This window comes from Cebidichthys violaceus, unplaced genomic scaffold (assembly GCF_023349555.1).
Source record: "Cebidichthys violaceus isolate CVI_PGR_0920_01 unplaced genomic scaffold, fCebVio1.0.p SCAF_105, whole genome shotgun sequence".
NCBI lineage: Eukaryota > Metazoa > Chordata > Actinopteri > Perciformes > Stichaeidae > Cebidichthys > Cebidichthys violaceus.
This window is the reverse complement of record NW_027176269.1, coordinates 385,489-411,333: the sequence shown is the minus strand read 5'-3', so window position 1 is coordinate 411,333 and position 25,845 is coordinate 385,489. Positions and strand designations below refer to the sequence as shown.

At 43.5% G+C, this 25,845-nt stretch overlaps 1 protein-coding gene across 1 annotated transcript; it reads right to left on the bottom strand.

Moving 5' to 3' along the window:
• Positions 1-3,789: 3,789 nt before the first annotated feature.
• tpcn2 (two pore segment channel 2) lies at positions 3,790-25,428 on the bottom strand. The gene is made up of 25 exons (XM_068731997.1): positions 25,015-25,428; positions 19,935-19,990; positions 19,527-19,603; positions 18,493-18,670; positions 18,214-18,330; positions 16,436-16,542; positions 15,492-15,564; positions 14,899-14,998; positions 14,750-14,815; positions 14,424-14,488; positions 11,909-12,000; positions 11,655-11,736; positions 11,246-11,335; positions 10,903-11,022; positions 10,668-10,727; positions 10,171-10,299; positions 8,182-8,231; positions 7,275-7,374; positions 6,901-6,972; positions 6,003-6,076; positions 5,597-5,702; positions 4,915-4,997; positions 4,756-4,837; positions 4,082-4,173; positions 3,790-3,981 (listed from the first exon to the last, which is right to left on the bottom strand). Exons 1-25 carry the CDS (start codon positions 25,166-25,168, stop codon positions 3,903-3,905), a joined length of 2,304 nt encoding a protein of 767 aa, XP_068588098.1. The 5' UTR covers positions 25,169-25,428; the 3' UTR covers positions 3,790-3,902.
• Positions 25,429-25,845: the final 417 nt, after the last annotated feature.

Here is a 25,845-nt window from a genome sequence, read left to right as displayed (position 1 = left end):
CTACACTGATGAGCTACCTTGCTAAACACTAGCCTAGACAGCATGCTAGCGTCATTAGCATGTTAGCGTCGATCGCTAGCTTGATATTATAACCATCACCATGTTTATACAATAGTCTATGTAGCCAGAACCAGACATACATTATACATCAAGCTATTGACGTCTGTCACAGTCAGAAAACATATTTATCTTCACAGACAGTCAAAGATCTGAAGACTGAACTCTGAACTGTTTTTTGATTCGTGGAGAAAGTATTTTGAGTATTTTAAATACAAAATGACTCCACTCTAAAGTATTTTGTTACAAATTACGTTTGATTTTTTATCGGTCCTATCAAATACAAATGACAAAATACTCAAAAGTAATTGAAATGCATATTTCAAATACAAGTAATAGAAATACTGCCCATCTCTGGGCTCCACCTCAACAGGCAGCCTCATTCCATGGCAAGAAATTCAGCCTGATTATGGAGGACAGGTGCTTTTAGAGAAACACATTCAAACCATGTTTTTAATACTAAGTTTGAATAATATGGCGACAGTTATAATTCATAAAATTGGGTGATACAAGAAGGCTCTGGATCTTGCGTGGGGAGTGTTTTGTCAGACTACTTCTGTTCAGTGGGTCACAAACTCATGCCCCTCTTTGGATGTAATGCAAACTAAATGTAATTTATATTAAGAAACAAAAACATGAGGGCGAAGATATTAGTGACAACATGTGTATGTTGACTGTTATTTTGATTAGAGAATGTTGAGCTACACCATACAAAACCAAATCACTGGCGTGCAAAAACAAAACGTTGATGTATGTTTTAGATTTTTTGTTACATTTTCTTGACTCTGGTTCCGACATGTTTACTTGACGAGTATCATGATTCCTCCTCTTGCCGGTTACTAATCTCTCCATCTTGTAGCATCTGATTCCAGGCAGACTAGCTGGTTCAAAATCACTTTGTTTGTTTCCTCATTCTACAGGTCTACGCCCCACAGAGGAGGCCATGAGCCACAGTTTGAGCACCGCTGCTTGTACATTCCTGGGTGTAGTAATAAACTCATATACAGTCAATTCACTCAGTTTTTCTAAAGTAATGCTTACGGTAAATTACAGCATTAATATCTCTTCTTCTCTGAGGCGCCCGCTCAGCTTGACCTTTGACCTCGCTATAGTGGTCTATAATAGATCACATAAAAAACATGAATATTAAAAGGTTTATAAACTCTGCACCTTATCTACATTAAAAGTACAAAAAAACAACCTGGGTTGTGAATTTCCATTCTTAACAAGGGTGTGTGTGTGTGTGTGTCTGTGTGTGACTGTGTGTGTGACTGTGTGTGTGTATGTGTGACTGTGTGTGTGTATGTGTGTGACTGTATGTGTGTGTGTGTGTGTGAGTATGTGTGTGACTGTGTGTGTGACTGTATGTGTGACTGTGTGTGTGTGTGTGTGTGTGTGTGACTGTGTGGGTGTGACTGTGTGTGTGTGTGTGACTGTGTGTGTGTGTGTGTGTGACTGTGTGGATGTGTGTGTGATGCAGTAGGACTGAGGGAATACAGCTGCACATGAAAGCTAATAAGATCATTTAAAAGTGAGAGGAAGGGGAAACTCCCAAGTGCTTCTCTCAATAAAACAAACAAACACAATTCAATAAAATCACAAATTAAGTCTTTGGATTTTTTGCAAAATATTTATTTAAAATCTGTTTGTAGATCTCTTTATACACAAAAATGTAGACTGAAATACAAGCTGTACCTCAAGATAATTGAAATATCAGTTGCACTTCAACTTCCCTCACATCCAAACCTTTCAATTAAAAACATATTGTCCCTGTTGTTTCTACAAATAAACTGCATTTGATCTGTTAATGTATTTATATAAATACCAAGGTACTTTGTCCATTCCAGGAAAAAAGAATATAGTTGTTAATACACTGGCTTAATGGCAGATATCCCTTTCCAAAGACAAAAACACATGTTCACATTTACTGAGCTTTTGAAACAGGAGATGGATGAGAATTGTTTTTAGTTCCAATAGTTAGCAGGATGTCAAAGATCTGAGACCAGATTTCAGCGATAACGTGTGAACAAGTGGCTGGTTTTCAGATGGATAGGACATGTGGAACATTTCCATATGAGCAGCTGCACTTACATGAAAATAAACATGTGGGTCGTGAATCAGGCGATTGTGTTTCACTACTGTTCAGTGCGGACACCTCAAAAAGTGCAGGAATGCCCTCCGAGTGCTTTCCAGTTAGAGGCGCGCTTCCTGGTGGATGTTCTTTCTTGAGGAACACACATTCTCTCTACAGAATATTATTTTACTAAAGCGCTTTGGCCAGTTTTAGGTGTTATAAAAAAAACATCTGTGTCACATCTAACCAATAAAACTGAAGCGGCGTGCAACGTCTGAGATCTGTCTCTTGAATCCTAGTATTCACCCGTACCATAAGGTTGCTATCCATCTGTAGTTGTGAGTCAACACTGTGATTTCACCGGGTTGGTCTCTTCGATGCACGCAGCGTCTGTAGTTTAGCATGTCCGTCCTGAGAGAAGGATCGCTCCTCCTGAGGTTTCTGCCATTTCCCCCCCGTTAAAGTTCTACTTTTTAGATGGATTGTAAAGCCCCTCGAGGCAAATTTGTGATATGTAATATCAGGCTATAAAGATATTACGTTACGTACTGACACCAGTAGAGAATATTTACATGCTAGCTGTGATTCCTGTGGTTGCACCGTCACACAATCAAGCCACGCTAAACGTGTTGGGTGTGTCTCCTCCGTTATTGTTCGTGTTTGTGTAACGTTTGTGAGGCTGTGGGTGAGAGTCACGCTGTTATCACAACAGATCAGGAGAGATTCTAAAACTGTGAGAAACATCGGAGTTCTCCCATTGTTTTTGTTTTAGTGCAGGAGCGACTGCATCCAGGGAAAGATGCAAATCTGCAAATTCCTTGGGAAACAAGCAACATAAAGTTCATTCTTATTTTACAGCAGCAGTTTATATATATATATATATATATATATACACACACACACACACACACACACACACACACACACAGACCCATATACCAGTGTGAGGAGACAATATACTTGGAAAAAGCCATATTTCAAAGTGTTCGGCCGTCGTCTTTTTTCCCACCAAAAAGGTTTACTAAATAACTTTCAAGAATTGAAAACACGCTGTGAAAGTCCCAGACCTCCGTGGTGAGGGATCTGTGACTCTACTTCAAGAGAGAAGTAGAGTCATTTTCTCATAGACTTCTTTTTACAACCAGAGGAGTCGCCCCCTGCTGGTCAGTAGAGAGAATGCAGCTTTAAGGCACTTCCGCATTTGTTTCACGCTTCAGAACAGGAGGTTTCTGCCTGATTAACACAGAATGAATATCCTTGTGTATTTTGTTACAGTGTATCGTTAGTTCTTTGGAGAAACAAACTTTTCAATCTAGTGAGACAGAGAAAGCAAATCAAATTACTCTAATGTGCAGTTTCCATATTTAAAATTGGTCGGAGCTTTTTGTAGTCACAGTTTGATTACATTCTTGTGCAGTTATTGCGAAGACATGAACAGATACTGAACAATATTTCTGTATGGAATTGACACACACCTGGTGGTTCATGAATAACATAATCAGAACACGTGCTTCCATACTTGTTTCAGTAGAAGTCATACATTAACATATTAAAACATTTAAAATACACTCGTAGTAGAATGCTGTAACATTGACATCTCAGTGCTTTTACCACACAATAGACTAAATTATTAGCAGTTGACTCGCAAGTGCATGTAGGTGCTTGTGCTCTGTGTGTGTGTGTGTGTGCTCTGTGTGCGCGTGTGTGTGTGTGTGTGTGTGTGTGTGTGTGTGTGTGTGTGTGTGTGTGTGTGTGTGTGTGTGTGTGTGTGTCACCAGTGTAGGTGTAAGTGGGGGTGTTGGTTTAATTGACATCGTAATTCTTCTTCGGTTGGCTCCTGGATCTGCTCTCTGCAGAGAAAGAGGGCAAGTCATGGGAAGAAGGAACGAGTGGACAAGCAGTTAGCTTTAAAGGTGTATGAGCAACAACAAGCCGGCAGCGTCCACCGACCTGAACATGAACTGAACAGACGTTTCATATCTGATCCTCTCCACGTCTGTCACAGAGCAGCTGTAGCTCCGGTCCCACTTATAGATGAAGTTCTGTCAGAAAACGTTGGCGTTGTTACCACACTTGTTATGTAGTCCATATTAAACGACAAGGCTGACATTATTACGGATTTTTCTTCAACAAGTCACATAAAGCAACAGTCGCTTTCCGATGTCCCTGCACTGAAGGAAAGGTCAAAGGGAAATATGACCCGACCCAACAGTCAGTGGTTTTTCATTTTGGGTGAGTAAACCCTTAGCTGTTGTGCGATCTATCAGACATGAGACATTGATGAAAATAGAAGCTTCTCTTGGAGCACCAGTGAATGAGGTGTCCCAAACCAGGACTGGGATCTGAAGGGTTGACACTTCAACAAAAGGAGGTTCTGTGTTTAAATTGTCATGAATTGTTTTAGGTGTGTTTGTAGCCTAATCCACAGGCTGGTTACTTAAATGCATGAAAAAGAAATTGTGTTTCCAAAGTTACATTGCACTTTAATATACCTCGAAAAGCAGCATCTAAACCTGTGACCGAAACCGAAGTCTTCTTCTGTGTTGTTGCGCGTTATTCAAGTTATGAATGAATGAATGAATGAATGAATGAATGAATGAATGCATCCGTCTGAGGGAACTGACCTCTAAAATGACCGCCACAAACAAGTTGACCCACATGACAGAGGAGGTGAGCCACCAACACACAAAGTAGATCTTCGACCACCTGGGAAAAAAGAAAACACGCTCTTCAGCATCGTCATGGCCAGCATCAGCTGCTGTGTGTGTCGAATGTTTTCTCACTCAGTGGTGTGTCTGCTGTAGGCCTCCAGGAAGGCCTGCCAGTTGTTGACTATCATGACATCGTACAGCAACATGATGGCAGCCTGAGAGAGAGGGAGAGGAAGGGAGAGAGAGAGAGAGGGAGAGAGAGAGAGCGACAGAGACAGAGAGAGGACAGCGAGAGAGAGAGAGAGAGAGAGAGAGAGAGAGAGAGAGAGAGAGACAGAGAGAGAAGGACAGAGAGACAGAGACAGAGAGACAGAGAGAGGGACAGAGAGAGACAGAGAGAGAGACAGAGAGATAGGGACAGAGAGAGAGAGAGAGAGAGGGAGAGAGAGACAGAGAGAGAGAGAGACAGAGAGAGAGAGAGAGGGAGAGAGAGAGAGAGACAGAGACAGAGACAGAGAGAGAGAGAGAGAGAGAGAGAGAGAGGGGAAGGGAAAAATACTCTTCTTTCATTTTGCTGCACTTTAGTTCACTGTGTATCCAGCAGTCTTCACTGTCCCTAACCCATCGCTAAACGCCAATCAGTAAACCGTCATTGACAGCGATAGCTCTTCATCCGCAAATGTCAAACAGGCAAATAATGACGTTATAAAGTACCACACAATAGGGAATAAATATATATCAATCAAAAACATAGTTTTTAATCCCACATTTGATCTTGCAAACAACGATGAAGATCCGACTGGTCTTTACTCACAGCGAAGTCATCGAAGTTGTTGGGCCAGTATTCCAGCTGCTCATAGGTGCCACACTCCATGCTGAAGTTAGAGGTGACGTTCTCCATGGAGGTATTGGAGAGCACACTGGGACGGACGGACACACACACACACACACACACACACACACACACACACACACACACACACACACACACACACACACACACACACACACACACACACACACACGGCTCAGATTCATATGTAACAAATACAGCCTCATGGTTTGAATCTGTAAATAGCACTGTTCATGTTGGACAGATAGTCCGACGCTGCAACAGAGCGGGTTGTTCAGTCTGCCGGTTACTTAAAACGGTGCAGTGAGTACGATCTGGCCACAATTTTAGCTTAAAAGATGAAAAAGTACTGCAGATGACCTCATACCTCATCTCTGAAGGAGGTTTAATGGCTCCCTCAAACAGCCAGATCCCTACAACGGCAAACACATAGTACACCACCTGCAGAGAGAGAAGAAGACACCAAACCATTCCCATTGTTAGGCTTCCTCCACTTACATGTAAACTGCTCTGGAGATAATTACAACCGAACCCTGAATAAAACATTTTTAAGCAACTAAAACAGTTAGATTTAACCGAACTGAAAACACACGGTGAAAGCGTGTGTGACTCTAAATGGAGCATAATGTACTAAATGAACATCATGCTGTATTGAAGAAGACTGTAAACTAGAGATTGAGACCATAAACTCATGTTTACAATGTTTACTGAGGGAATAAATCAAGAGAGAAGTAGAGTCATTTTAGACTAGACTTCTATACAACCAGAGGAGTCGCCCCCTGGTGGACACTAGAGAGAAGTAGAGTCATTTTAGACTAGACTTCTATACAACCAGAGGAGTCGCCCCCTGGTGGACACTAGAGAGAAGTAGAGTCATTTTAGACTAGACTTCTATACAACCAGAGGAGTCGCCCCCTGGTGGACACTAGAGAGAAGTAGAGTCATTTTAGACTAGACTTCTATACAACCAGAGGAGTCGCCCCCTGCTGGACACTAGAGAGAATGCAGGTTCAAGGCAGTATCTGCTTCACTTTTCAGAACCGGAGGTTGCCTCCTGATTTGTCCGTTCTGGGCTACAGTAGAAACATGGTGGACTCCATGGAAGACGACCCGCTCCCTATGATGTGAACGGCTCATGAAATGCTCATTCTAAGCTACAATGATTCTTATTTTCAGGTGATTATACACAAATGAAAAACATAGTTATGAATATTATATTCCATTTCCAAGTCCTACACACTGCTCCTTTAAGTATGCTGACTCACGAGCAGTATCCCTGCAAAGGCTCTGAGGTTTTTCACCAGGTCCAACACTGTACTTGCGACCAAAGCCATGACCTGGACAGCAAGAGAAAAGGGACAGAAAGACGGTCACAGGAACATAATAGTGATCAGACTGCAGCATCCGTCTTGTGAGAGAGGACACAGTGCTGAACTCTTGTGAACCTGTTATCATCACGGCTAAGCACAACAGTGTTTCACATAAAGTGTTACTGGACATCCTTTTACTTTTAATACCCATAAACATCTTGGTTAGGCATGCAATATATCGCTCTTTACATAATACTCAGAGAAGCGAACAATTAGTGTGTGAGTGCGACTACATTTGTTCTGGGAGCGCTTCTATGAAGTGCTGCTACCTTGATATCTGGGATGATGCGCAGGAAGCGGAACACAATCAGCATGTTGATCAAACGAACCATCTCCCACAGAGACATCACACCCTGAGAGGAAGGGTCCCTGTGACACACACACACACACACACACACACACACACACACACACACACACACACACACACACACACACACACACACACACACACACACACACACACACACACACACACACACACGGCAGGTCTTTACTGATTTAAAAGAGACGTTTCTAGAACTCTTTTTGAGCTTTTGTCTCCTGCTGCTACACATTATATTCCCGTTTAAGTTAATAGTTAATAAGCATTTTGAGCCTTTCATAAAGCAGCATCTTCACTCCTGAATAACAAATTCAAACAAAAAATGACAACTGCACATTTAAATGGTGCAGTCGGCAAATTGAATTTGGCATAAATGTCCACGTGGTCTCATTAAACATTCGGTGATCAAAAGGTCATAAAACACGTTTTTTAACACAACTCAAGAATTCATATGCTAATTTTGACAATTTCACACAAATGTCTAACAGGATAAGATGATGAAGTGATGACAATTTGGACAGACATGGATGTAAACCACATCGTGACAATGCTGCAGCTATCTTTCAAGGTCAGGTTGGAGTGAAGTGTTGCTTCGATGTATCCTTAAAGTCTGGAATACGTTTGATCCACAGATGTGTAGTTCCCGTCTGTTTCTAATGTAGAGATGGGAAAGAAGATGCTTTGTGTATTTCTCTTTGAGCATCTGCGTTGTTTTTTTAAATTATTTTTTGTTTTTTTGTTTATTTTTTGGATCTTGTTCAATAAAGTTACATTTGAAACATTCCTGCGGGCTTCAATGTGAATCATCAGACACCAACATTCACTTTAAAGTGATTAGAAGAACAACCTACCACTGAGAATGAGGAAGCCTGTAGGTGACAAAGATAGTGATCTGTAGGACCTGATGGGAAAAACACAGAAGATCAGTGATGAATATGTGAAGGGTAACTACAGCAACAGGTCCCATGTTCATGGGACCTTTCCCTTCAGTAAACATGTAATAACGGATATGTTCGGCCCCTAGAGGGCAGCAGATACAAGTCCAAAGGCCAAAGGTTCATAAACTGTTCAGATGACATGGTGACATGGTGACATGGTGTTGATGTTTGCAGACACGTCACAAATGAATCCCTCTTGTCAGGCTTAGAGTACATCCATACTTCTCCGTCTTCGTTTGGAAACGGAGTTTTCAAACGAAAACGGTCTCCATCCACACGGCGTTTCAGCCATCGTTTCGGAAATGATCTCCGTCCAGACCACACTGTTAGTTACAGCGCTGCGGGTCTCTCTCTCTCTCTCTGCTCACTGATCTCTCTCTCTCTCTCTCTCTCTGCTCACTGATCTCTCTCTCTGCTCACTGATCTCTCTCTCTCTCTCTCTCTCTGCTCACTGATCTCTCTCTCTCTCTCTCTCTGCTCACTGATCTCTCTCTCTCTCTGCTCACTGATCTCTCTCTCTCTCTGCTCACTGATCTCTCTCTCTGCTCACTGATCTCTCTCTCTCTCTCTCTCTCTCTGCTCACTGATCTCTCTCTCTGCTCACTGATCTCTCTCTCTCTCTGCTCACTGATCTCTCTCTCTCTCTCTGCTCACTGATCTCTCTCTCTCTCTGCTCACTGATCTCTCTCTCTCTCTCTGCTCACTGATCTCTCTCTCTCTCTCTCTCTGCTCACTGATCTCTCTCTCTCTCGCTCTCTCTGCTCACTGATCTCTCTCTCTCTCTCTCTCTCTCTCTCTCTCACACCGCTCACTGATCTCTCTCTACGTCATCGTTTCCAAACTTATGCGTTTCCGTCCGTCCACATGAATACGCTACCCGGAGTTTTCAAAGTTATCCGGCTTCGGGATCGTTTCTAAACTCCTCCGTTTTCGGTGCTCCAAAACGCCGGCGTAGTGTGGACGCTCAGTGTAAACGGAGCAAAACATATGCGTTTCCAAACGAAAACGGAGTAATGTGGATGTACTCTTAAAGTGATGCGTGTGAAGGTTTGATCAGGTTTGATCAGTGTTTCTTCACTGAAGGAAGAACAAAGAAGTACAATGAAGGCTTTTCTCCATGGAAAAGATGTCCGCTCCCTTCAGGCTGGCTTCAGCCGGAGTTTGATTGACAGATAGTTCATTCAAGTAATTCTTGAGTGTGTCCCCTTTCCAAACAGCTTCCAAACAGACAATGCACGTGTTTGGGAAGTAGTGAGATTACAATCAGATCAGTTAGATTGGCTTATACACAAGCTTTGATATAGATTTGCTGTTGTTGATCACAGCCCCCCATCTACTTCCATTCATCAAGGATTTACTTCATTTCTTGATTCTTATATAAATAACTTTCTTGACGAGAGCAAGTTGAGAAGATCGACAGTCTCTGGTGTCTGGCCACTGATGAGAAATAGTACGGCACATAACTCCCCATGACATCACAAACGTGTTGTTTTCTTGTACAGATTCAACTGATGAGAGACAACATGTTATAACATGTAGAGGGGGTGTTGAGTGGATTTCATTATCTTTTGACAAAGCCAGGCTAGCCATCCCCTTAGTGATGAATGAGTCCTTTAATAATCGGGACGGACTCACGGTCACAGCACGTTGAAAACACTGCTGTAGTATTTTGTTCATACTAAACATGCAGCGTAAATCCTGTCCAAACCTTCAAGCCACCAAAGATCAACAGACTACATACTATGGGACGCTATACAACATATTAAAAGCTTGTCCTGTAGCGATAACGTCGTGTGGGCGGTGAAACAGAAAAAGTAAATCTTTTCTCATTTGACTAAACTGCACATGCGTCGTACCAAATATGACAACAATAAAGAGTGAGTGGTTAGAGCAGACAGTTACCAAGAGCAGGACGGTGAGGAAGCAGTCAAAGATGTTGTTCCTGTAGGACAGGTACCCCTTCCATCCGAAGGCGAAGACCTTCACGCACACTTCAAACAGGTAGTAGAGGATGAAGCACAGGTTGATGATCTGACGGATGGACAGACTGAGGTCAGCTCATTTCTGAAGAAGGTTATGTTCACAGTCACTATTGTGTTACCTCATTTGGCAATAGGTAGCGACTTAACAGACAATTATTTTAAAGAGTCCTATCCTGAATTTAGAGCAAATCTATGATTGAGGGATTGCCTCTACACGGCTCTCAACATGGCGACGGCTGAGCTGGTGCTATCAGCGCAAACAATGGCAACAGCGCCGCCAGAGCTGACCGTGTCCTCGAGACTATTACTTCAAGGTGTCATGTTTGACCTGATGCTGGTACTAGGGGAGAGATTAGGGGGTTGATTAATCCTCTGAGGACCATGAACATCTGTAAGACATTATGTGACTGTGTTCACCTCGAGGATGTAGTTGTCTCTCTCTGCCGTGGACTTTTCAGCATTCAGCACCAGGACGGTCTGAAACACACACACACACACACACACACACACACACACACACACACACACACACACACACACACTAATATTGCCATATGGCAGACAGCTGGGTCTGCGTGTGAGTGTGTACGAGTATACACATGTACGCATCTGTGTGTGTGTGTGTGTGTGTGTGTGTGTGTGTGCAGCTTACACATATGCATATGACATTGGCCAGTGCCACCGCGTTGCCAAGTATAGTGAGAAAGTAGTGACTGAAGACCACCTGGAGTCTCTGCAGGACCAGAGAGTTGTACTGGGGCAAGGGAGGGTGCTGGAGGAACACACACACACACACACACACACACACACACACACACACACACACACACACACACACACACACACACACACACACACACACACACACACACACACACACACACACACACACACACACACACACACACACAGTCAGAAGCATAACACGGATGTCACAGTGAAAGGAAATGCTGAATGAATCTTTGAAGCCGGAGTGACCGCGGACACATCTCCACCTCCTTAATGCGATCTTTGTCCAGTTCATCAAATATCTTCCTGAACTCCTCTCGGTCCAGGTAGCCCACATCTGCATACTTGTGCGCCTCCTGAAGTCCAGACGGCGTAAAGGAAAACAGTGACGGTGAAGAACCAGAGGATGCATTCTCTCATCTGTACGTGTTCTGACGCCATGATTATGTTATATTAAGACAAATATGTTACATTACTTCTTCTTCATTATGAAGATTTGTTTTTTTACCATAGTAACAACTTAATTCAGCACATTTATATGTATGTATTTTATTGTTACATTTTGTTTTACAAAGTTAGGAAAGCACAGTTTAAAAGAACGATCCCAGTCCCTGGTGTAATCAGACCCAACATGGAAGCGTGTGTGTGGAGCAGCCGTGTGGTGCCGGCTCTGACCTTAGTGATGGCCTCTCTGTAGTAGCTCTTCATCTGGACCCTGGACATCACCTTCAGCACCAGATCAACAGCCACATGCTCCCTGACAGGAGAAAGCAACACAACCGTCGTCCTGTTTTCTGCTCATTTCATATCTGTGGGGAGGATATTCTGAGCAGGAGCCCGTTTACTGTGGACGGCGCTGACACTGCTGCTCCTCTGGAGGCAGCACACAACACAACTTGTTGAACTAAAACATAATGTGTCTCTCTTACTCAGCAGCCTGTTGGGCTCCCTGGCAGCTCAGGACTTGGAAAGCAGCTCTGATCCCCAGTCGTCTCCTGATGATGGACGTTTGGACCGACATCTGGACCAAAAACACGATCAGAAAGATTCCCTGACTGCACACTCACACTGTTTCCTTTAAGCATTTCCCATTGCTATTGTGGGCGATGCACACTGTATGTGTCTCTTTTCTTTTTATTGCTCCAGTACAGGTAATGATGCCTTTTAATTTGTAATATCTCAGGAGGTATATTGTCAGAATGCTATAATCTAAAGCAGGGGTCACTAATAGGCGGACCGCGGTCCGGATCCGGACCCAGACGCCGTTGTATCCGGACCCAGGACCTAAAACGATAGATAATTGAGAATTATTACATTTTGACGGAGCGCTTGTATTTTAACCGGCGCAGCTTTTCCAGCCTTTACGGCACTTGTTCAGCGGCGTAAATCACATCACGTGAAGCAGCTCAGCCAATCAAAGATGGGTATTCTGACAAGTTTCCTGACTCGAGTGAGACGTGACGAGGAAAGAGAACGAGGAGCAGGAGAATAATTACGTGAGTCAGAGAAGTTATTTTACATGACGTTCTCCAAAAAGAGAAAAGTGTTCAGAGAGACCAGAGTCTTAAACCAAGAATGAACAGACTCTTCCATAGGTTCATTCTTCCCACGGACAGTTTAACACCAGTGTGTCTCATATATTCAGAGACCGTGCCGATTATTAAAAGCGGTAACGTGAAGCGCCACTACGAGACAAAGCACAACTCTTTTGAACAAACGTACCGACTCACATCTGAAATGAAGATACAGAAAATAAACCTAAGAGCCCAATATGATCAGAATCATAACACATGAATTAATTGACCAACTATGATGTTAGCAGAGATAATAGAGCTGAAACAAGTGGTTTAATAACCACACATAAAGTCCATGCTCACACATTTCTCTTGTTAGAAGATGAGAAAAATATAATATCGTGGCTTTTTTGATTGACATCACTTCACACCTGAATTAACTGAATTTAAAGCTGCAGGGCAATTCAGTGAAATACATTTTTCTAAAGTGAATTACTTCATTTTAACCTGAGGTGAAATGATTTTGTAACTATGCACCATTTCCTCTAAAATCCCATCTGAAATTAGACAAATTGTCTCATGATGTGATTTGAAGTTAGCTCATGCATGCGATTTTGAAGAGCTTTTATTTTGAAATGCTACATCAGAATGTCCTGGTTCTCTCTGAGTGACACCTTGAGATGGTCTGCTATTAAGATGCACATTTTTCAAAAGCTTTGTGTTCTGTCAGTTATTCTTTAATCCAGCCCTTATTTTACTTGAAATGAGAAGAACATTTATTGATGTATTTCTATGTATTATTTATGATCCATCCACTCAAATTTGAAAACTGAGAATAATAATTGTTAAAATATAACTGATGTGTACTTTCTTTATTTGATTTGACAGTTGTTGGCTACACGGAGACGTTGTTACTCCTACTAGGCTTCTTGAATATATATATATATATGTATATATGGCACTAAATAGCGCAAGTTAGACATTATTGTAATGTTCCAGACTTTTGCCTGAGGAGATTTTCTCAATCTGGACCTTTTGGAATGTTAATTGAATACCCCTGATCTAAAGTCTTCTTATTTTCCAGAAGAGGGCAGTCACAACTCAACTACCTGTTCCACTCACTTCCTCAAGTGCACAGGTGGCCTGAGGGTCTCAAAGGGACATACTGCACTGGTGTGTTTACAAGTACAGGTAATGTAGTTACTACTACTTCTCATTTTTCATGAGCATTTAGAAAAGCACGCTGTTCAGTTTTCAGACTTTTGGAAGGATTCCTTCTACCTTTCAGGGCAGCCATTAGCTTCCTTGTGAAACTTGCTGAAGTTGAGTAATTCAAAGTGTGCCTGTGCTTGGTGATGCAAAACTAGAATGAAACTTTGACCTACGTTTAACGACGACTCGATGCCCACTGTGGTAGAATACACAATTCAAGCAACTTTCAAGACTCTGTTAAAGGGTTTTTTGTACATTGTGCAGAAATGAATAGTAACAAATGGACGCCTGAAAAGGTATTAACAAAAATGCAATACACAATAGCAACACGGACTGCACAATATTTAGCTGTAGTGTAAATCTTTAACATGCAAAACCACTGATTGAATGAAGTAGAAAATAGAAATAGTTAAGGGAAGCATCAGGCTATCCGGTGGAGTAAAAGCACACAAATTCAAATGTTTCTGTATCCGCCAATGACTTAATTCCTGCTATTTAGGTTAAGCACAAAATCATGACTCAATGCCGGGCGTATGCTGGGGCATATGAAATATGTCTGATGACTTGGTTTTTCCCGTCGACACACCTACTTTTCCAGCAGTTTGTTTGGTAAAAATAAAAACTCTTGTTGTGGGTGTTCTCAAGTGTGATTGTGTGGAGTAACTTTAACTGCAGGATAGCTCTCAGGGTAATGCGTCATCCTGCAGGTGTGACTCACCAGCAAATATCCCCTGAACTGGTTGTAGATGATGGCTGTCAGTAAGTTCATCAGGCAGTAGGTTCCTGCCAGGAAGCAAAACAAATCCACTCTAAAAAAGAAATTCTTACCGCAAACACATATATTTAGCTATAACAGCAGCACAATGATTACCTATTATTTCAAGCCACTTTAAGAGACAGTGTGGTTGTGTGAGTACTCATCGATAGTCAGTGCATTACATACAGTAGAGAGTCTGGATCTGATCTGATGTTGATTCATTTAGCGGTCTAAAATACACTTCAAAACATCTGAACTGTCCCTTTAAAGCCACAGACACCGCTTACCAATCACACTGAAGGTGACGAAGAAAATGGAGTAGGCTCTGTTCAGGGAGTAGGCAGGGATCATCACTGTGAGAGGACAGAAGAGACACGTTGGAAAGAGTTGCGTCACGTGAAACCAAGGCTGGTGCATCATGTGACTGACTGAGTACCATCTGGGTTGTTGGCTGTGGTGAGCAGCACCAGCAGAGAGGTGAGAGAACTGGGCAGGTCTCTGAAATGTAACCTCCACTCCCCGTTCTTCTTCGGGTCCTGAACAGAAAACACAGAGGGAGAGTTAGTTTTGATAATTAGTGGCTTCACACACGCACCTCTTCCTTTCTAGGTCTTAAAGCTTTGCTCTTGTTTAAACATATTTGATATCCCGTCCATCCAACCTGTCCTTGTTATTCTTCGTCCATTTTTTAATTCCTATCTCTTATTCTCTAACTGTATTTTCAATGACAGATTGTAGTGATTTTTGGACGGTGACCCTCTGCTGTTGAGTTGCCATCACAGTCTGGTACATGTCCAGACGCGCGCGCGCGCGCGCGCACACGCACGCACGCACGCACGCACACACACACACACACACACACACACACACACACACACACACACACACACACACACACACACACACACACACACACACACACACACACACCCACACCCACACCCACACACACACACACACACACACGTCAACACAAGCCAGAGCGTCAGCAGTGTGTATGTATCAGGGTGTGACGTGACCTGAACTCACCTCACTTTTAGCAAACAGCAGCATGCCGATCATAGTGAAGAGACACAGGTGGAGCGCCAGCAGCAGGATGACACTGCGCACACACACACACACACACACACACACACACACACACACACACACACACACACACACGGAAATGATCCATGAGGCAAAGTATTAATGTTGCCTTTGAGTCAACAACACAGTAGGCAGAACAACGGAGGAAAGAAAAAACGTCCTAGCCGACGAGGTGCAGAGGAATCCTTCAGAACAAGGGCAAGGAATTTAATCGAAGTAAAATGTCATTTTTGCACCAAATGTCTGCATATTACAAAGGAGCACTTTTCCTGTCGTGTTTGTGCAGGTCTAGCGCCCTCAAAACCTTCCTGCACTAAACAGGAGGTGGATTACTCCTGTCTGTTTTTGATAAATGAGGTTCTTTTGCGTAGAAAGGGTGATAAATGTCTAAATATTACCCAATTTAAATACTATATGTGCAAATAGCACACATGCATCGAAACGCTATTTGCTTGGCAGCACAGCTAAGGGGTGAATTTCACCCTTTGTGGCTGCTTTGAGAATTAGCATACATAGCATACACCATTTTCTGGTAATTGTTACTTTTGATCACAGTGGCCTGTGCTTTAAAATAGAAAACATTACGTTGCATATTGTGATCATGACTGAGGCAGCAAAGATCGACCTTCCAGGGACAGTTGTTTATTCTGAATATAGAGTCGACTTGAACTGATATAGATGTTTTGGGCTGTCGTATATACGTTTTGCTGCTGCTCCCGTCCACAGCAGTACATTGCTTTGCTCCCGTGCTTGTACTCCAGTCTCTTTCTCCAAACTGGTGGCGTGCTGACCACCATCTACTGTAATACACGGACTAAAACAAATCAGAACTCCCCCTTTAATCCAATAGCTGTTTGATATACTTCAGTACAGACGTCAGATACCTGGCAATCTCTGGCAGAGTCCTCTTGATGCACTTCAGTGTCTTTTTCATCATGGACGAGTTCTGCAGGAGGAAGAACGGCCGGAGGAGTCGGCGAACTCGAAGTTTCTGATTAGCAGAGAAAAGACAGCGTCACTTCTTTGAATGCAGGCTGATCATGATTCAGCTCAGTAGACCCACAGAACACGCCATGTTTCAAGTCCTTGGGAGTTTGAATCTTGCAACAACAGGTACATGCACATCAAAATGAAACGTGAATAAAGACAAAGCCGCCCTGTATAACATTTAGTTGACTATGAAACGTGGTCAACAGATACATCTTTCATCCTCATCCTACAGTATAAAAGCTTGTATCATATACCACACTGCCACTGGTCCTCTTCACACTGATCAAACACACAGACGCAGCGCTGCTGTACAACGTCAACTGAACCATAATTGTACCTTCAGGCAAACTAATTTGGCGTTGACAAATTACAGGTTTTGACTGTGAGACCTATGTTTATCTTACATGATCATATCTTATGTTTGAAACACTAATGTGTCACCGCAGAAGCAATGTCCCAAAGGGTTGCTGTGATGAGACCCAGATAGTGGGTCCTCACAGCTTTGCTTCAAGTTTTTGATAAAGATATTTGAAATCTAAATAGCTGGGGGCGTCGCAGTATGGGGAAAAGTGAAAACTGGCAAAAAAAAAACTGAACTCTGTATCAACAAATATAAATAGTGGTGGCTCTCTGAGGTCCCTCTCCCCCCCTTTAAAAAATGCCCAAAATGGTTTAGTCCGCCCTTCTGCTCTTCTCTTTTAATGGTGCTATGAGCCGAGTGACTGCTGACGCCGCCTGGAGCGCAAACAATGGAAATTAGTCACGTCTTTCCTCAAGAAAACGATACGGTTGTGACAGGAGCCATACATTTGACATTGAGGACAGTTCAACTTTGGAGCGATTTTTTAGCCCCGACCCCTGCAAGCCAGCATGTTTGGGATCAACGAATCCATCATAATCCAAAGAGTCATATGACACCACTGGCATCACCGCAACTGAAACCTGCAACGGCCTTCAAGAGACAGTGATGTTGATGCCAGTCAGATGATCCACCATCAATTTCAGAGGGTTAAAAGTTGGCCAACTAAACCAGCTGAGGAGGAGAATAACTCAAATTTTAAGGTCATGGTGCTCATGGTCATGGTTGGTTGAATTTAATTAAAAATTAACCTGTGGTTCTGGGGGACCTCATATATATATATATATATATATATATATATATATATATATATATATATATATATTATGAGCCTGGCTCCCCAAGTATCCTCGCTAAAATGGACGAAGCAAGACCACTTTCTGTCATTTGGACTGTACTTGGCTAACTTTTAATTAGGTAATGACTGAAAATGAGTGTCCTACAGTCTGATTTCTCTGCTCAATCACCGTGTAGCCCCGCCCCTAAAGCATCCCCTGCTTTATGGTCTGTTTGACTCTAAATGGAGCATAATGTACTAAATGAACATCATGCTGTATTGAAGAAGACTGTAAACTAGAGATTGAGACCATAAACTCATGTTTACAATGTTTACTGAGGGAATAAATCAAGAGAGAAGTAGAGTCATTTTAGACTAGACTTCTATACAACCAGAGGAGTCGCCCCCTGGTGGTCACTAGAGAGAATGCAGGTTTAAGACACTTCTGCATTGGCTTCACATTTCAGAATCAGAGGTTGTCTCCTTCTCTAAGCACACCATGCCAAGAGAAGCGTTACCGAGGAGGATGGCCTCACCTCATCACACGCCATGCTGACAGACAACACCCAGTCGATGACGGAGAATGAAATGACAAATGTGTAGCCGATCAGCCATTTGCTCTTTCTGAATTCCTCCCAGCCAATCAAGTAGCCCTGAGGACAAAACAGAAGGAGTGCAGCAGTGATTCAAACAGACAAATAAAAAGTAAATAACTATCAATAGCAGCAAGATTATTGCAAACATCACAACCCTTGTTTAACCAGACAGCTGCCAGTGTCCTGGGAGCAAATATCCTCCACCCTGGCTGCGCTTACCTTAACGGCAAGATCAAGAGAGAAGATGACGAGGCAGAACATCTCGATGCTTTCGGTGAAGCCACAGGGAGGCTCCCAGGGCGGAGAGCGATGTCGGGGGTCCGAGGAGATGGACAGGGAGGACGGGCGCTCCACGAACGCCAGCAGCAACACCACGCTGATGGCTAAACCCAAACCCCTGGTGCCGGGAAAGACGGGTGAGTGGACGGACAAACGGATGTGGAGATATCAGAGAAAAGCGGCGAGTTCTTAATGTGACATATATAACAAACGTCATTTGCTCCGTCATTGTCTCTGGAGCTGCCTCAGATTTTCACTACATGATTATCGTATAGCAACATTATCACAATATAAAAAAAATCAATAACAATACTAACAGTCATCTTTAACTTTGTTTATTGTGCGTTTTGTCTCTTTTTTGGCAAATGAATTACACTGAAAATATGAGTGTAGACAGGTAGAGAGAGAGAGTCTGTTTCCATTACTGTAGAAAAGACAGTGACAAGTCAACCAGATGAACTGATGAAGAGAAACATCTGCATCAATACAAAGTCACTTGTTATATTTACACAATATCAATATTGAATTTTCTATCACAATGACTCAAATTAATTGACAGCTTAATTCCTATAATGCTGCTTTGGATGTGACTCAATAAATACAGGATTTAAATAAATGTAGATAGAAATGTAGATTTGAGGACATCCGTTTATGTGGTCAGAAGAAAACATCCATCCATTAGTAATCTTACGGTCATCAGTTATTATCTCTCCTCCCACTGAACGTCTCTGATCAACAGCCTCTCGTGGTGGACAGCTCCGGAGACAGAAATATCAGCAGTGATCCCAGTAAAAAGCCAGTGGTTAACTCTAACCCAGTACCAACAACATTAACGAGGCCTCTGGTCCATCCTGACTGTCCAGCTTCAGTCCCTGCAGACGTGTGGCCCTAAAGCGTTAACGTATTGCAAACATCAACTCGGGTACGGCTTCATCCACAGGCCTGAGCAGGTGTTTGAAAAGGTGTGAACTCACCACTGGCATATCCTGGAGTAGTACCATCGATACAGGCGGAGTGAGCGGGCATCCACCCGGTGGTTGATGGAGCGGTACTGCAGGCGAGCACACAAAGGGAAGAAGGCAGTAGTCAACGCGTGAAGTGGTGAAAACACTGAAGGACTTTTCGATAACCTTTAGGCTGAGGGGAAGGGGGCTGACAGTGTTCCTTATTTAAATGAAAAGTCCAACAACATTACAATGGTTGTTTCCACATGCTATAATCTATGACGGACATTCTTATCCAAGACACCCGACGGTAACGTGGATTCATGAAGGAGGATGAGCATGAAGGACACAAGGAAGAGGTCCGAGTCGACACACAACATGGTACTATCTACCTCTTCTTATCTTTACCAGAAATGAGAAATAAGTCATTGCACTTACCTGTATGGCGTCCTCGATCAATACAACAGCTTGCTGGATGTAGAGCTCCTCGGCATCTGTGGACAGCGAGGCAAGTGTGAGCAGCAGAACCATCTGAACAACGCCGAACACCTTCTCGTATCTCAGAAGCGCTCACAGAGCTGTGATCTTCACTCAGTGGATAGAGTAGCATGCTCCCACGGGACAAAAACAAAGCACATCAAACGGCCTCTGAGAGGCTGTTGTCTGTAGAACTGGTTGGACTGGAAGCTGAGGTGAAAGTTTGTTCTTCCTTGAGGCAAAACTGGGAAGTGCTCTGATAAAAGGGTGTGGCTTATTTGTTTCCCCCTCACAGTTTCCTCAAAGCCCCCAGGTACAAGTTTTCCCCCGTGGCCAAAAGGTAGAATTACAACTTCCAGGTCCATCAGGTGATGCCAATGGGCCCCCAAAAAACGTTTTTTCTCCATAGACTCACATTTGGGAAAGAGACGTCTGTAAAGCCGCTTAAATCAACTTCATTAGCCCTCATTAAAATCATTAGATCATCAAAGTGGTAAAATGCATTAATGGAGACAGAGAGCACACATCGTACTCTGAACAGCAAACATAATACTGCACATCCTTCTGATGTATCCACACTCCACTAGAAGACAAGAGGCATACTGTCACAATGCTTTAGCCTAACTTACAGAAACAACATTAGCCTAAAACTGATAGTTTGGACAAAATACTTGCTGCGCACGTAACGCTAGGCCTGCTGAGAGCCAGGAGCCGCTCTGCTTCTAAAGCCAAACCCAGAGTGTAGTCCGTCCTGTGTTCATGTGAACGATCCGGAGCGCTGGGAGGCGGGGTCAAAGGAAACACTGGTGCCCATGATCTCAGGGCCCGTGGATGCGGAAGATCGTCGGAAGATCCGCTTTATTTTTGTTGGAGAAAAATAACTTTTAGAATGATCAGTTGTTATTGTTTAACATACAAGGCTCCGTGAAGTCTGTGACTCCTGTGTGAACTCTCTTCACTCGTTATCCTCAGATGTTCCTCGTTTAGCAGTCACTGTGACCTTCTGTGAGGGACGATTGTATATGTTACTAAACGTCTAGATGACGTCTGCTTGTGCGGAAGGGGCGAGTTCAAGACATGCAACGTAGCTTTATGCAAATGATTCTGTGCAAACGCACTTGTGTGTTATCAGAAGTATAAATATCAGAGACTCAGAGACAGACCTCTGAGCAGCCTTGATACATGACTTGTATGTGTTTCAACTCTGTCTCCTTCTTGCAAGAATAAATGTCCTGTGATAATTACTTTTACATCAGCTTTGAGTGAATTTCTCTAACAATTTTATACAAGGAAGTCAAACTTATTGCTAACCATTTAATCATTGGAGTAATTCTTCAATCAAACATGCCTAATATCCACGAGTGTCACGTGTCAAACATGAAGATCTGATGATTTTCTTTGTTCATAAAAAACTTTTGGTTATTCGGATAAAACTGGTAATTTAATGACCTCACATTGGGCATTAACCAACTATGACGGCCATTTCTTTAACAATCGTTTTTCTAAATGATCTTTAAAAGAGTTTGAGATATGAAGACATGCCGCCCGGTCAGCACCTTTCTTTGGATGAATAAGCCACCGTGTTTGGGTTCAACAGCCGTAGAATACATCCTAAGATATAGACAAAGCTGTCAAGCAAATCATGTGGAGACTGGTTGAAGAACACAGTTGTATGAAATACAGCCAGAGGCATCGGCTGTTGGTTGCCAAAACTGAAAATAGGGTTGTCATTTTTAGCCACCTTATATTTTGAGTACTTGAGATACTATGCAGTTATACGTCAGCTTAATAATGAAAGTGTGACATAAAAGCTTTATTACACGGCCACTGATGGCAACCAAAGGCACCGAATCGGTTGCCAATTTCTCAAAATGGCAACCTGGCAACCCTGTCACTCAGCACAAGCTTGTTCCACATCTGTCAGGTGGTTGTGTTCAATGACTGTAACTCTTCCGTCCAGCAGTTATACAGACAAAGACGTGATGACTCAGTTCTGGCCACACACACACACACACACACACACACACACACACACACACACACACACACACACACACACACACACACACACACACACACACACACACACACACTTGGTGCTGCTGACTCAAAGTTTCACGGCAGGATGTGTCACTGATGGTCGACGGGTGTCACTGACAGGGCAACACATTAAACGTCTGCAACACTTTAAACGTCTGCAACACATTAAACGTCTGCAACACATTAAACGTCTGCAACACTTTAAACGTCTGCTACACTTTAAACGTCTGCAACACATTAAACGTCTGCAACACATTAAACGTCTGCAACACTTTAAACGTCTGCAGCACATTAAACGTCTGCAGCACATTAAACGTCTGCAACACATTAAACGTCTGCAACACTTTAAACGTCTGCAACACATTAAACGTCTGCAACACATTAAACGTCTGCAACACTTTAAACGTCTGCAACACTTTAAACGTCTGCTACACTTATACGAGTGAGAGCTGCACTTCTCACGCTCGCTGCAGCAGCAGTGGAGAAAAAGAGAAACTGTTGTGACACCGACGACACCACCTGTTCAATCATAAGTCAAGGGACCAACAGTATGACAGAAGCAATGTATGGAGGAGCAACTTTGAATCTTTAACTTTTAAGTTGAAGATCAACTTAATGAGTCAACTTACATACTTGTAGCTATTTCAAAATGTGTCACAAAAGAGAGCAAGAATAACGATTTTATGATTATGAACTCCTTATTACATCACTATTAATATAACTTAGTACGTAAAAAGTGAAGTATCAGTTATCAGGTATTGGAATGAGGTTCACACTCTGGTGTGTATTGGTGTGTAGCTCTCGAGCTCAATAAGATGGTCTTTTGGTTGTTTCCGCGTTTGTTTTTTACTTTTGATGGAGCTTTTGCTTCCAGTCTTTGAGCTAAGCTAGGCTAAACACGCCACAGATCGATCTCTATACTGAACGCCCAGACATGGAGTCACAGCAATTCTGATCAATGATGTGGACGTAAAAGAACCACTAGTCTGGGGTTTCTTATGATTGTATTATCAGCACATACAGACCCATCCCTATGAAAGCCATCCATGGACACGTCATGCACCTTAAGACCCGGTCTGGCAGTCGAATTCATAAACCTTAGTGGGTCCAAACACAAAATGCACGACAGTGAAAGCTGTCATCCACAATACCAAGTCCAGGGTCCAAATTTAGAGCTCGTCAAATGCAAGTAAAAATCTACTTTGGCGAATAAAGCAACAGGTCAGTCGCCCTCATTGAGCCGGTTGACCGTGTTTTGTTTTGCTTCGATATCAATGATTGTATCGCAATTCTTTTGAGTGGCACTCACTGTCCACCGCCGCTACGGCCGCGCTCACTTTATCCAGCTCGCCCCGATTAGCAGTGGTGCTGGTCGGGTAGCACAGGGGGAAACGATGAGCGCGATGGCAGTGCGGTCGAAAGCCGGTCTACCAACGTGGCTCTTCTGTGGGTGAGGCAGGGAGAGACCATCTTTTTCATACAACAGCAATACAATGAGCTGCAATGTTGTTAATGACATCTTCATGGCCGGTTGAAAATCATTTGGGCCGGTAAGCTTTTGAAGTGAGTTTACCAGCCATTGGCAGACAGATCAAAAAGTTAAATTTGGACCCTGCCCCAGTCACACAAGACGCATCCCTGCTGCTTCCATCCTATTAGAATAGAAAGAGCACAACAAAGGGGTGCTCGCCTCACCGCACAACAGCTTACTCTTTTTAAGTGGAATGAAACTGAGCCAAAGCTTTAGGAACACAATGAGTCTTCATCAATAGTGTATACACACATCTGCTTCTCTCATTTCCTCAGCTGGTAGAGCAGAAGAAAGGTTCGATGCCGCCGACACCAACAGATTCCGCTCTGACATCAGAGTCAGACGTACCGATTGGACACCGATCTGTGACCCACACTAACGAGTCACGAGGAGGAAGCCGAATCCCTGTCCGACAGCACATTAAAGACAGACATTAGAATGTGATGGCCGTTACAACAACAACAGGTTAACACAGCTGTTAGTTGCGGCCTTACATCAATATACACTAAGCTACACAGTCAGTGGCCAACTTCATCAGGTAAAACTGTATTGTGTGGCAGAAATCTGGTGCATAAAGTCATGCAGATATGGTCAAGATGTTGACTAACGTCTGGTGAGAACAGCCACACTGGTTCAAGCTCACACAAAAGTGACTCAAATAACCAGGCGTTGCAACAGTGCTGTGAAGAGGAGCATCTCTGAACACACGGAGCGTGGGAAGTGAGGTGGAGTGGATGGACTCCCCCCACAGCAGAAGGGTCAGGGGGGGGTCAGGGGGGGTCAGCTAAGAACAGGACACTGACGGTGGCCCACAGGAGGATGAGACAACATGCAGGAGATCAAGACATCAACTACCAGCTGCACCGCCAACAATAAAATTATACTTCTATGCACTTTTATAATATCAAGCCACGGCACTGACCCAAAGCCCCAGGCCCTCAGGGGCCCCATAAGATCCAGACTCACGTTGTTCATGGTTTCTGGTAATTAGAAAGGGATCCGTTCCAATACATAGTTGCTGACATTTAGGCTATTAAAATGTGCTTCCTGGTCACTTCACAGGTGGGTTAAATGTCATGTACCCGTATGCACGTATGTGACGACTGGAATAACGTTTAAGTTTTTATATTATTATTTAGGCTCATAATGTGCTTACATGATGCCCAATTCTGTATTCCTCTGTTTGATATGAGCAGTTGACTGTAACAGGACCATAGCTCACTTTTGCTGCAGGGCCCGTTGGTGGTTTGAGGACATGTTGATAGGGACTACAGAGTGTATTTCACTGATACTACTTCCTTGTTTACTTTCTGTTAAACTAAAGTTTGAAATGGGCCTATAGGAGTTCTTGTTAATAATGGAGGGCTTTTACATTGTTGTGTTGTGATTTTCTTCCGGAGGACGTCTTCCACCACTGGCTGCTATACTGAAGAACAGACGCCACCGACCCGAGAGGGTCCCTCCACTCACCTGTGTCCCTCTCGACAGCGCACGACTGCCCGGCGACGGTGTACGACATCCGTCTGCTGCTCCCCGGGGCCCCTCCGTGCTTTTTGCCCGACAAGGAGCCATAATCCTCGAAGGCTCCGTTCACGGTCCCGGCCACCAGACCGTGCGTTTCCATCCGGGAGATCTACCGAGTGCTTCTGCGGGGCCACTCCGCTGTGATAGTGAAAGTAGCAGTTCGGCGGGACACGGAGTGGATTCAGCTCTCAAGAAGAGAGTTTAGTCCGACAGCAGCTCTCCGCTCAGCGACGACTCAAACACACGCGACAGCCTCAAACTGAGGGCAAGGGGAATGCGCTTTTAGGAAGTCGCCCCTCTGCGCTGCTCCACCCTCCCCTCCTGTCCTCAAGTATCACTTTACACTTTGAAAACACTCAAAACTCCACCTACAGCACAGCGCACGTGCTGCAGTCTACTGCGGCACAGTAGCGCGAGAAGCCTCATCTCAAAGTCACGTGAGAGGACAGAAACGTTCAAAATTACCGGTGAGGAAAGTGTCGTGTTGTAAAAGCAAGCGGTGTTAAGAACACGTTATGGTAAATACACATCTATATAAACCCCATACAGATTAAAAGCTCAGATGCACGGCTCGTAGCTCGCGCGCAATCTGCGGAGGTTCGCGCTACGGTGCCACGCGCGCGAGTATAACCAGAACTTCACAGGGTCTGTCTAAACGCGGTGTCGGTTCAAGAGCCGTAGAGTCCCGTCACGAGCAAGCTCATTACCGTCAGGAAAAGAACACAACATGAATGAACATGTAAGACATTTAAATGATAAAAACATAAACATGGTATT

Excerpts from the sequence above, each read along its gene's own strand:
- tpcn2 (XM_068731997.1), bottom strand. The coding sequence starts at position 25,168 with ATGGAAACGCACGGTCTGGTGGCCGGGACCGTGAACGGAGCCTTCGAG. Across the intron at positions 19,991-25,014 it reads CGCTGTCGAGAGGGACACAG|ATGCCGAGGAGCTCTACATC; the intron begins GTGAGTGGAGGG and ends CGCTGTCCACAG. Across the intron at positions 19,604-19,934 it reads TGATCGAGGACGCCATACAG|TACCGCTCCATCAACCACCG; the intron begins GTAAGTGCAATG and ends GCTCGCCTGCAG.